The sequence below is a fragment of the Carcharodon carcharias genome, chromosome 5 (genome assembly GCF_017639515.1).
Source record: "Carcharodon carcharias isolate sCarCar2 chromosome 5, sCarCar2.pri, whole genome shotgun sequence".
Taxonomy (NCBI): domain Eukaryota; kingdom Metazoa; phylum Chordata; class Chondrichthyes; order Lamniformes; family Lamnidae; genus Carcharodon; species Carcharodon carcharias.
In genome coordinates, this window is record NC_054471.1 from 131,763,246 (window position 1) to 131,776,205 (window position 12,960).

General features: G+C 46.7%; 1 protein-coding gene across 1 annotated transcript in view; it reads left to right on the forward strand.

Moving 5' to 3' along the window:
- The first annotated feature begins 579 nt into the window (after window positions 1-579).
- cep85l (centrosomal protein 85, like) overlaps window positions 580-12,960 on the forward strand; it is a 383,155-nt gene continuing 370,774 nt past the window's right edge. The window contains exon 1 of the mRNA XM_041187501.1: window positions 580-823. Within this exon, the coding sequence (XP_041043435.1) occupies window positions 811-823 (13 nt within the window). The 5' untranslated portion in view covers window positions 580-810. The remainder of the gene's footprint in view (window positions 824-12,960) is intronic.

Below are 12,960 nucleotides of genomic sequence, written 5' to 3' on the forward strand. Positions count from 1 at the left end.
AGTGAAATGCTGCTTCACTTGAAAGGAGTGTTTGGGCCCTTGGACAGTGAGGAGAGCGGAAGTAAAGGGGCAGGTGTTGCACCTTCTGCGGTTGCATGGGAAGGTGCCGTGGGAAGGGGTTGAGGTGTGGGGGGTGATGGAGGAGTAGTCTCCGACAGTATTTACATGTGATAGGTGCATGGGGAATGAGATCTGGCAGCCACCCCATCAAGTGTGGGTGGGATGGGAAAGTAGCAAGGTAAACTGAGATCCTAGCTAATGTCACAATTTTTTCCCTACCATCCATTTTGTGTGGAAAGTTGAACTAATTTCCTCAATTTATTAATTAAATTATTACAGAAATGAACAGTGATTCTTTTGACTCTTTGTCTCCAAACTAAAAAAATACTTTGTTCAGTATTTTTGTCATGAATGCAGTGCATTTTTAACTTAAAAGGCTGTACCATTTGCACTTCATTATTCTGTTGTCTAATTGTATTAATCTCCCACTGGAGAAGATGTTATCACTCAGCAGCAACAGATGGCAAAGTGTTTCCTCTTCTGGTTGCTTTATGTTGCTGATCTTTAAAGCCAGGTACCGGCTGCATTTGACAATCTGCTGTTAAATGACTGTGGGTGTAAAATGTGATGCTGCTTTTTGTAATTCGTTCCAATTGCCAGAAATTGCATTCTTTGCGCCTGTGAAATGTACTCATTGCAGTGGGCTAACAGAAGTCGAAGTTCCTGTATAAAGACTTTTGCAATTTACCCAACACACCACAACTTCCTGATACACTGAATTGCTAAATGTGCTAAAGTTATGTGGAGACAATGAAGAAAGCAAGTAAGTTGACCCCTCACAGAGTTTTGTTTTTAAATTTAAAAATATCAAGCTGTAAATGGGCTGATGAGCTGGATGTCAGTGTGTGTGTGTTTCTTTTAGTGAGAATTGTGTTTCTTAAGGTTTGTAAAAAAGATCATGGTTTCTTTTAACAAGAGGAAATGGGGGAGGGGTAGAGAAAGATTGTGCAATGTTTAAAGTGTGTAACAAATGTTAGAAACTGATTGCTTTTTTGATGTGATGCACATGTGATACGCTTTGTAAAAGTAAATGAAATGATACAAGATGACATTCACTTTATAACAAATTTCAATATAAGGTTTTGTTTTTTGTAGTTTTCAACAGTTGTGTCTTCATAGTCCATTGCAAAGCTGTGAACTAACCATAAGGATACAATAGCACAAACTGCAGCAGTGAATTATCTAGTGGTTTGTCTGAACTCTGACATGGGATAATATGTTCCCTCCCTGGTAACTGTTATTTTCTGTGTAATAGTTTTTGTTTGATTATGTTTTTGTGCAATGTTTTGGGACACAGAGTGAAGGCTCAATTTAAATGAAAGCTGTTTTTGTAGTAGTTGCATTTATATTTTTCTCTGAAAGCCCCAAGGGCTCTTACACACCCCACTTCAGTTCCAGCATGATGAGTGTGCAGAGAGTGTGCAGGAACAGAGGCCTGACAGCACATGGACACAAATCTTTGAAGGTGGTTAAAAAGGCACAAAGGAACCTTGGCTTTATTAATAGAGACATAGTGCAATTCTAGGACGATTCTGCCCTAAGTGCAGTAGCAGGCTTGATAAAGTGACGTTTTACCCACTGGCCACAATGGCAGATTTTCACATTGTATTGTCCCCTTCCCGCCTCATGAATTACACAGTCACAGGAGACAACCTGTCTCGCTGGCAGGTGGCCTCCGATTTGCCTGCCACGCTGTTACCTTGCCACTTCCTCACTCCAGGTGCCATATTTAAACTGTAACCACACGCACACTTCTGAATGCTTGCAGCCCAAGACTGTTCCGGTGAAGACATGGCCTGAAAAACCCAGAAGAGTGCAGTCCCCTGATTCAGTGACGCATTCCTGGGATGCCTTCTGGACGCCGTGGAGGCCCACCGCAATGTCCTTTACCGTTGCTGAGGCCGCAGGAGGCCCATCAATCTCATCACGCTGGTTTGGGAGATGGTGGCAGCAGTGGGCAATGCCAGTGCTGCATACAAGAGGTTGACCATCCTGAAGAAGAACGGAAGATCTCAGTCGTGCCACCAGGGTAAGTCAACCAGCTCATCCATCTCCACTCACCCACTCACAAGCCATCACACATTCACTAGCATCTCACTCACTGCCAGTTCAAGGGTCATCACCACTCACTCTCTCTCACACCTACATCTGGCCTCATCCCCTCTGGAGATTGCCTCCTCATCCTGTCCATGGCTCCACTCAGCACTGATACACGCCTGGCATCCTTTTCATTTAGCCTGGCATGCACCTTGCTCACACTCTCTCCAACTGTCTTTATCAGGACAAGCTCGTGCACAATCAATGTGAGAAGTCCCAGACCAGGATGGTGGAGTGCCGGACATCAAGGTTCTCACTCCATTCGAGAGTCTTATGTTGGAGTTGGCCGGAGAGGACTTGGACCGTTCCTGCAGTGATGGTGAGGTCAGCAACAAGCATCCATCTGAGGTTCCTGCAGCAAATCATCCCTCTGTCAACGCTACTCTGAGTCCACTGTTCTGTGTGTAACATGGCTGCTAAGCACTAATAACCTCCACTTTCTGTTCTTGGCACCTCTGACATGTTGCCCTTAGGCAACCTCGACCCTGACCCCAGCGCCGAGAGCACCTCAGATGAGGACCCTGAGGGCAGCACTATTGAAGACCAGTCATGATGCTCGCCCACAACCTCCACCAGCGCAGCGACACACACCTCAGTGGGACCTAGGGGTAGAGCAGCCTCAGGATCACAATCTGATGAGCACAGTACACAATCTGTTCCACGGCAGGTGGTGGCAGGAACATCCGAGGTGTCTGGCACTTGGAGGACTGCTGGAGGCAAGAAATCTGCTGAGTCCTAGTCAGATGATGAGCTTCTGGACTCGGTCCTCAATCAGTTGTTGGAGATGCAAAGACAATCACGGGAAAGTTTTGATAAAACCATACAAGGCACTAGTTAGACCACCCCTAGAATACTGTGAACAGTTTTGGTCCCCTTATCTGAGGAAAGACATACTGGCATTGCAGGCAGCCCAGAGAAGGTTCACTAGATTGATCCCTGGTATGGAGGGATTTTCTTACGAGGAGGGGATGAGAAGGTTGGGCCTGTACTCACTGGAATTTAAAAGAATGAGAGGTGACCTTATTGAAACATATAAAATTCTTAGGGGGCTTGATAGGGTAAATGCTGAGAGGGTTGTTTCCCCTTGTGGGAGAATCTAGGACCAGAGGGCATAATCTCAGAGTAAGGGGTCACCCATTTAAGACAGAGACGAGAAGGAATTTCTTCTCTCAGAGGGTAGTCAATCTGTGGAATTCTTTACCGCAAAGGGCTGTAGAGGCTGGGTCGTTATGTATATTCAAGGCTGAGATAGACAGAGTTTTAATCAGTAAGGGAATCAAGGGTAATGGGGAAAAGGCAGGAAAGTGGAGTTGAAGATTATCAGATCATCCATGATCTCATTGAATGGCGGAGCAGACTCGATGGGCCATATGGCCTACTTCTGCTCTTAAATTTTACGGTCTTATGGAAGGGATCTCTGGTGCACTCCTCAGATTGCAAGGGACAATGGAAAAGTCCGTCTGCCTTCAGTCCGAGGTGGTAGCGCCGGCATGTCGATGCACCAAGGTCAATGTTGGCGGGATGGCGGTTGCCATGGAGTCCTAAAGCCATAATTGGCCTCCAACAGTGTCAACACAGGAGAGCTGCAGGGCAGCTCGATCTCACTCCAGCTTCCTCTTCTCCTCAAGGAGTCAGCCACTGGCCGTCGGGCACCCATTGCGAGAAGAACCAGCAGCACAAGACCGTAGAGCCATCCACCCAGTGACTCTGGGAATGTCCAGCTGATCCAAATCCATCCTTCCTGTGACCCCATTATCACCAGCTCCACAGGCTAAGGAGGGTGCACTGGGCCCACAGCAGAACTGCCAAAGCAGGCCGGGGCCCTCCAGGTCTTGGTCCTCCAGAGGATGCCCGCCAAGGTCATCACAGACAGGGCGTAGCAGACAGCAAGCTGTTTTCACCTCTGCTGTGGATGTTGGGAAGCACCAAGGCATAGCAGCAGGGTTATGAAGGCAAAGAAGATGTAGTTGCACTGGTTGGCTGAAGTTGTGTTTGGCTGCAGTAAACAGCTTCAGTTGGAGATTGTTGACTGAGGGAGTTTAAGGGTTAAATTAAGGGTTAAATTCTATCTAAAGTCTAGTTTTGCTTTAATTTAGAAATTAACTAAAAGTTGCTGTTAGGGTTTGAAGGTGAGTTTTAGTCCAGCCTTAAAACAGGGCTCATGCAGGCTCTGCTTACAAATGTAACTAGTTAATTAGATAACTGGCTTAATCAGGTTTTCAGAGGTTAGGTTCAGATAGTATAAAAGTAGGCTATCTTATAGTGCTGACTTTGTCTGCACAGGAGCCCGTGTTTGGCTGCAGTAGAGAGCTTCAGTTGGAGATTGGTGACAGAGGGGGGTTTAAGGGTTAAATTCTATCTAAAGTCTAGTCTTTCTTTAATTTAGCAATTAACTAAAAGTTGCTGTTAGGGTTGGAAGAAGGTGAGTTTTAAACCGGAGAGGAGAGGCCAATGAGTGTGGTATAAAAGGGCACAAGAAACAGAGGCCGAGATCAGAGAGGAGAGGTGTACCCTCAGGACTTTCAGGTGGTGGAGTTTGAAGCGACATAATGATTCAAAAAGTGAGGCGACGCAGGGGAGGCAGCTGATTGTTAAGTAGAGTCAGATGAGTACTTCTGCTTCTACTTTTTCTACTAATTAAATTGCTGTAGTCCATTAGCTTAAACAAAATAAGGTGAGGACTTTTGGACTGCCGTGGGGGTGTTTGGAGTAGAATAAGTGCTTCTAGCATAGTTAGTATTCTTTAAAGGGAGTAGCTTAATCTAAAGGGAAGTCATGGCAGCAGAGCTCGCACCCATGATATACTCCTCCTGTGTTATGTGTCCCCGGTGACCACATGCGTAGGAAGTGTGTCAGCTGCAGCTACTGGCTAACTGAATTTCGGAGCTGGAGCTGTGGGTGGATTCACTGTGGAGCATCCGTGATGCTGAGATTGTCATGGATAGCATGTTCAGTGAGGTGGTCACACCATAGGTAAAGACTGAACAGGCAGAAAGGGGATGGGTGGCCACCAGGCAGATTAGAGGAAGGCAGGTAGTGCTGGAGTCCCCTGTGGCTGTCACCCTCTCTAACAGATATAACATTTTGGATGCTGTTGGGAGAGATGACTTCTCAGGGGAAAGCAGCAGGAGCCAAGTCCATGGCACTACCGGTAGCTCTGCTGCACAAGAGGGGAGGATAAAAAGTGGCAGGGCTATAGTGATAGGGAATTCAATAGTAAGGGGAACAGACAGGCATTTCTGTGGCCACAAAAGAGACTCCAGGATGGTATGTTGCCTCCCTGATGCCAAGGTCAAGGATGTCTTGAAGAGGCTGCAGGGCATTTAGAAAGGGGAGCGCGAACAGCCAATGGTCATGGTACATATTGCTACCAACGACATAGATAAAAGAGATGAGGTCCTGCAAGCAGAATATAGGGAGTGAGGACGTAAATTAAAAAGTAGGACCTCAAAGGTAGTAATCTCAAGATTACTGTAAGAGAAGGCATTAAACAGGAAATTAGAGATGCATGCAATAAAGGTACAACTGTAATCATGGGTGACTTTAATCTACACATAGATTGGACAAACCAAACTAGCAATCATACTGTGGAGGATAATTTCCTGGAGTGTGTACCTGATGATTTTTTAGACCAATACGTTGAGGAACCAATTGGTGAGCAGAAACAAAAGCAAAAACAAAAATGCTGGAAAAACTCAGCAGCTTTGACAGCATCTGTGGAGAGAAAGACAGAGTTAACGTTTTAAGTTTGCATGACTCTTTTTCGGTTTGCATCTGGAGAGCAGGCTATCCTACACTGGGTATTGTGCAATGAGAAAGGATTAATTAACAATCTTCTTGTGTGGGGTCCCTTGGGGAAGAGCTACCATAAAATGATTGAATTGCCCATTAAGGTGGGGAGTGAAAAAGCTGAATTCGAAAATAGGGTCCTGAATCTAAATAAAGGGAGCTATGAGGGTATGAGATGTGAGTTGGCAACAATGGATTGGGGAACCTTACTAAATGGGTTGATGGTGGATAGGCAATTGCTAATATTTAAGGAACATATGCATGAATTACAACAATTATTCATTCCTGTCTGGCGCAAAAATAAAACAAGAAAGGTGGCTCAACCATGGCTTACAAAAGAAATTAGGGATAGTATTAGATCCAGAGGAGGCATATAAAATTGCCAGAAAAAGCAGCAAGCCTGAGGATTGGGAACAGTTTAGAATTCAGCAAAGGTGTACAAAAAGATTGATCAAAAAGGGGAAAATGGAGAATGAGAGTAAACTTGCAAGGAACATAAAAACTGACTGTAAAGGCTTGTATAAATATGTGAAGAGAAAAAGATTAGCAAAGACAAACATAGGTCCCTTGCAGTCAGAAATGGAGGAAATTATAATGGGGAACAAAGAAATGGCAGAAGAATTGAACACATATTTTGGTTCTGTCTTCACAGAAGAGGACATGAATAATTTCCCAGAAATGCTAGGGAACCAAGGATCTAGTGAGAGGGAGGAACTGAAGAAAATCAGTATTGGTAAAACAATGGTGCTAGAGAAATTAATGGGGTTAAGTGTTGAAAAATCCCCAGGGCCTGATAATTTACATCCCAGAGTACGAAATGAAGTGGCCCTGGAAAAATTGGATGCATTGGTAGTCATCTTCCAAAACTCTATGGCCTCTGGAGCAGTTCCTGCAGATTAGAGCATGGGAAATGTAACCCCACTATTTAAAAAAAGAGGGAAAGACAAAACAGAGATTTACAGACCAGTTAGCCTAACCTCAGTAGTGGGGAAAATGCTAGAGTCTATTCTAAAAGATATGGTAACAGAACACTTGTAAGCATTAACGGGATTAGACAAAGTCAACATGGATTTATGAAAGGGAAATCATGCTGAACTAATCTACTGGAGTTTTTTGAGGACGTAACTAGTAGAATAGATAAGGGAGAACCAATGAATGTGGTGTATTTGGATTTCAAGAAGGCTTTTGATAAGGTCCCACATAAGAGCCTAGTGGGCAAAGTTAAAGCACGTGGGATCAGGGGTGATACACTGACATGGATTGAAAGTTGGCTGACAAACCGGAAACAGAGAGTGGGAATAAATGGGTCTTTTTCCGGTTGGCAGGCAGTGACTAGTGGTGTATCGCAGGGATCAGTGTTTGGATCTCGGCTATTCACGATATATATAAATGACTTGGACGAGGAAACCAAATGCAATATTTCCAAGTTTGCTGACAACACAAAACTGGGTGGAGTTGTGAGTTGTGTGAGGAGGATGCAAGGAGGCTTCAGGATGATTTAGACAAATGATGTGTGTATGTGTGTGTGTGTGTACGTGGGGGGGGTGGGTGGCAAACACATGGCAGGTGCAGTATAATGTGGATAAATGTGAAGTTATACACTTCGGTGAGAAAAACAGAAAGGTAGAGTATTATTTAAATGGTGACATATTGGGAAATGTGGATGTACAAAGGGATCTGGGTGTCCTTGTACACCAGTCAATGAACAGGCAGGTGCAGCAAGCAATTAGAAAGGTAAATGGTATGTTGGCCAATGTTGCAAGAGGATCTAAGTTCAGAAGTAGGGATGTTATGCAGGGCAAAAACAGAATTACCTGGAAAAACTCAGCAGGTCTGGCAGCATCGGCGGAGAAGAAAAGAGTTGACGTTTCGAGTCCTCATGACCCTTCGACAGAACTTGAGTTCGAGTCCAGGAAAGAGCTGAAATATAAGCTGCTTTAAGGTGTGTGTGTGGGGGGCGGAGAGATAGAGAGACAGAGAGGTGGAGGGGGGGTGGTGGGGTGTGTGTGGTTGTAGGGATAAACAAGCAGTGATAGAAGCAGATCATCAAAAGATGTCAACGACAATAGTACAATAGAACACATAGGTGTTAAAGTTAAAGTTGGTGATATTATCTAAACGAATGTGCTAATTAAGAATGGATGGTAGGGCACTCAAGGTATAGCTCTAGTGGGGTTGTTTTTTATATAATGGAAATAGGTGGGAAAAGGAAAATCTTTATAATTTATTGGAAAAAAAAGGAAGGGGGAAACAGGGGGTGGGGATGGGGGAGGGAGCTCACGACCTAAAGTTGTTGAATTCAATATTCAGTCCGGAAGGCTGTAAAGTCTCTAGTCGGAAGATGACGTGTTGTTCCTCCAGTTTGCGTTGGGCTTCACTGGAACAATGCAGCAAGCCAAGGACAGACATGTGGGCAAGAGAGCAGGTTGGAGTGTTAAAATGGCAAGTGACAGGGAGGTTTGGGTCATTCTTGCGGACAGACTGCAGTTGGTCTGCAAAGCGGTCGCCCAGTTTACGTTTGGTCTCTCCAATGTAGAGGAGACCACATTGGGAGCAACGAATGCAGTAGACTAAGTTGGGGGAAATGCAAGTGAAATGCTGCTTCACTTGAAAGGAGTGTTTGGGTCCTTGGACGGTGAGGAGAGAGGAAGTGAAGGGGCAGGTGTTGCATCTTTTGCGTGGGCATGGGGTTGTGCCATAGGAGGGGGTTGAGGAGTAGGGGGTGATGGAGGAGTGGACCAGGGTGTCCCGGAGGGAGCGATCCCTATGGAATGCCGATAAGGGGGGTGAAGGGAAGATGTGTTTGGTGGTGGCATCATGCTGGAGTTGGCGGAAATGGCGGAGGATGATCCTTTGAATGCGGAGGCTGGTGGGGTGATAAGTGAGGACAAGGGGGACCCTATCATGTTTCCGGGAGGGAGGAGAAGGCATGAGGGCGGATGCGCGGGAGATGGGCCGGACACGGTTGAGGGCCCTGTCAATGACCGTGGGTGGAAAACCTCGGTTAAGGAAGAAGGAGGACATGTCAGAGGAACTGTTTTTGAATGTAGCATCATCGGAACAGATGCGACGGAGGCAAAGGAACTGAGAGAATGGGATGGAGTCCTGACAGGAAGCGGGGTGTGAGGAGCTGTAGTCGAGATAGCTGTGGGAGTCGGTGAGTTTGTAATGGATATTGGTGGACAGTCTATCACCAGAGATTGAGACAGAGAGGTCAAGGAAGGGAAGGGAAGTGTCAGAGATGGACCACGTGAAAATGATGGAGGGGTGGAGATTGGAAGCAAAATTAATAAATTTTTCCAAGTCCTGACGAGAGCATGAAGCGGCACCGAAGTAATCATCGATGTACCGGAGAAAGAGTTGTGGAAGGGGGCCGGAGTAGGACTGCAACAAGGAATGTTCCACATACCCCATAAAGAGACAGGCATAGCTGGGGCCCATGCGGGTACCCATAGCCACACCTTTTATTTGGAGGAAGTGAGAGGAGTTGAAGGAGAAATTGTTCAGCGTGAGAACAAGTTCAGCCAGACGGAGGAGAGTAGTGGTGGATGGGGATTGTTCGGGCCTCTGTTCGAGGAAGAAGCTAAGGGCCCTCAGACCATCCTGGTGGGGGATGGAGGTGTAGAGGGATTGGACGTCCATGGTGAAGAGGAAGCGGTTGGGGCCAGGGAACTGGAAATTGTTGATGTGACGTAAGGTGTCAGAGGAATCACGGATGTAGGTGGGAAGGGACTGGACAAGGGGAGAGAGAAGGGAGTCAAGATAACGAGAAATGAGTTCTGTGGGGCAGGAGCAAGCTGAGACGATCGGTCTACCGGGGCAGTTCTGTTTGTGGATTTTGGGTAGGAGATAGAAGCGGGCCGTCCGAGGTTGGGCGACTATCAGGTTGGAAGCTGTGGGAGGGAGATCCCCAGAGGAGATGAGGTCAGTGACAGTCCTGGAAACAGTGGCTTGATGTTCAGTGGTGGGGTCATGGTCCAGGGAAAGGTAGGAGGAAGTGTCTGCGAGTTGACGCTCAGCCTCCGTGAGGTAGAGGTCAGTGCGCCAGACAACAACAGCATCACCCTTGTCAGCGGGTTTGATGACAATGTCAGGGTTGGACCTGAGAGAATGGAGTACAGTAAGTTCAGAGAGAGACAGGTTAGAATGGGTGAGAGGAGCAGAGAAATTGAGACAACTAATGTCGCGCCGACAGTTCTCAATGAAAAGATCAAGAGAAGGTAAGAATCCAGAGGGAGGGGTCCAGGTGGAGGGAGAATATTGGAGATGGGTAAAAGGATCCGTTGAACTGGGAGAGGACTCCTGCCCAAAGAAGTGAGCCCGGAGACGAAGACGGCGGAAGAAGAGTTCAGTATCATGCCGAGCCTGAAATTCATTGAGGTGAGGGCGTAAGGGTATGAAACTAAGTCCTTTGCTGAGCACTGAACGTTCAGCATCGGAGAGGGGAAGGTCAGGGGGTATAGTGAATACACGGCTGGGGTTGGGACTGGAAGAAAGGGTGGGGACGGAGGGACAGGCAGGGGTGGAGGGTCCTAGATGGATGTTGGTGTCGATGAGTTGTTGGAGCTTGCGTTCCTTAGCACTTGAGGGAAAGAGAAAAAGTTTCTTGTTGAGGCGTCGGATGAGCCGAAGGATAAAATGAAACTGGGGGCACGCGCAGCTTTGAAAAAGGGTACGGCGGTGCTGCTGGAGGGAGAGGTCGAGTGTGTTCATATGGCGGCGCATGGCACTGAGAGTGGATTTCAGAATGTGACGGGAACAGCAGTCCGAGAAACGTTTTATGTCCCGGAGATACCTGTAATCCTGGGTGGGTTCGAAACATGAGGGGTGGAATTTCAGTTGAAATCCACGTGGGGTAAGTCGGAGACGGAGACAGTCACTGAGAAAGGAGATATGGCTGTGAAAGCGGGTTTTAGTAAACACCTTGTCAAACACTAGGAGGGAAATGGAAAGCAATGAAGGTGAACAAGGCAACAGAAAGATACGGAAATCTTGTCGCAGAGAGGAACAGAACTTCTTCAAGGAGGTAGGCATTTCTTGAAGAGCAGTGGCAGTCAATTAAACACAGATAAAAACAAAAAAACTGCGGATGCTGGAAATCCAAAACAAAAACAGAATTACCTGGAGAAACTCAGCAGGTCTGGCAGCATCGGCGGAGAAGAAAAGAGTTGACGTTTCGAGTCCTCATGACTCCCTTATGCAGGGCCTTGGTGAGACCACACCTGGAGTATTGTGTGTAGTTTTAGTCTCCCTACCTAAGAAAGGATATGCTTGCCATAGAGGGAGTTTACTAGGCTGATATTGGGGATGGCAGGACTGTCGCATGAGGAGAGATTGGTTCAACTGGGCCTGTGTTCACCAGAGTTTAGAAGAATGAGAGGGGATCTGATTGAAACATAGAAAATTCTAAGAGGACTACACACTAGATGCAGGGAGGATGTTTCCCCTGGTTGGGGAGTCTAGAACCAAGGGCCACAGTCTCAGGATACAGGGCAGGCCATTTAGGACTGAGATGAGGAAATATTTCTTCACTCAGAGGGTGGTCAACCTCTGGAATTCTCTACCACAGAAGGCCAGGTCACTGAGTATATTCAAGAAAGAAATTGATAATTTTTTGGGTATTAGGGGCATCAAGGGGTGTAGAAAGAAAGCAGGAATATGGTGTTGAGATAGAGGATCAGCGATGATCATATTGAATGGCGGAGTAGGCTCGAAGGGCTGAATGGCCTACTCCTGCACCTAGTTTCTATGTTTTTATGGGCACAGGTGTTAATCACTTGTATATAATGTTCACTATTGTAAATAAACTCCCAAGAATGTCTCCCTGCCTATGGCTCCTTATGCTGATGAGCAGTGTTCGGGTCATTCAGATATGAAACCTTGGTTCCTGCAGAAGATAAAGGCAGATGTCTCAATTCAGGGCCTCTTCCCTGTTCAGTGTGTAACATTCAGAGCAAAATGATAGTCCGGGTTCACACTCCCTGGATACCTTACTGATGCCTGCACCTCTATTGTACTTGTCATTGCTGCCAGAATGTCGTGAGCAGGCGTCACAGAGTTCCGTCATTCTCTCTGTATGCTCTCAGCAATTTTGAGGTGGGACTGGCTCCCATCTCTTTCGCATCTGTGTCTGATGATGGGTTGGTCCTGAAGGGGTCAGGTGATGAAGGCTGCCAAAGGATCAGGTGCACTTATAGTTTCACGGCTGCATCTCCATGACATGACCTTGATCACAGAGTGCAAGTGAGTTGCCATCAGTCACGCAGGAGTCAGGTGTTCACAGAGGCTGTGTGAAGATTTATGGAGTCTCCTCACTGCATGTCGTCAGCATCCTCCTGCAATCTAATGACTATTAGGGCCTCCGCTGAGTGTCTATGACATGAGGCTGAGCACTAAGGGTACGTGCGCTGCCATCACCCACACAGGAGTCAAACATTCACTGATGCAAGGTGAGGATGTCAGGACTGTCCTCACTGCAACTCATCATCATCCTTTACGAACCTTGTGGCTATTAGGGCCTAACGCGTGCGCCTGCCTTGTCTGGCCAGTGTGATGGCCTCATTATGGCATCCTTGCCTCCAAGGACCTCATCATTCACATCCATTACAACGTACTCCTCACTAGGGGAGATGTGCAGCTCTTTCATCTCCTCCTTAGCCAGTTCCTACCACAGTTGCAGTGACAGGCTCTGTAGCATGTGGCAAGCTACAATGATACCTGACACCCTCTGGGGACTATATTGCAGTGCTCCATTGTACCCGTTGAGGCACTGGAACCTCATTTTCAATATGCCAAATGTCTTCTCCACCAAAGTCCAGATTGCGATATGAGCCTCATTATACCATCTCTCTGTTGTGGTCTGAGGCCGCCGCACAGGCGTCATCAGAAATGTCTTCTGTGTGCAATCCTTGTCCACAAGGAGCCAACCCTGCAGTCTCTGTGGACCCTGCTAGATGTCAAGGATCTGAGGATGTAGGAGTCATAGATGTTCCTTGGGTATCATGCACAGACGTG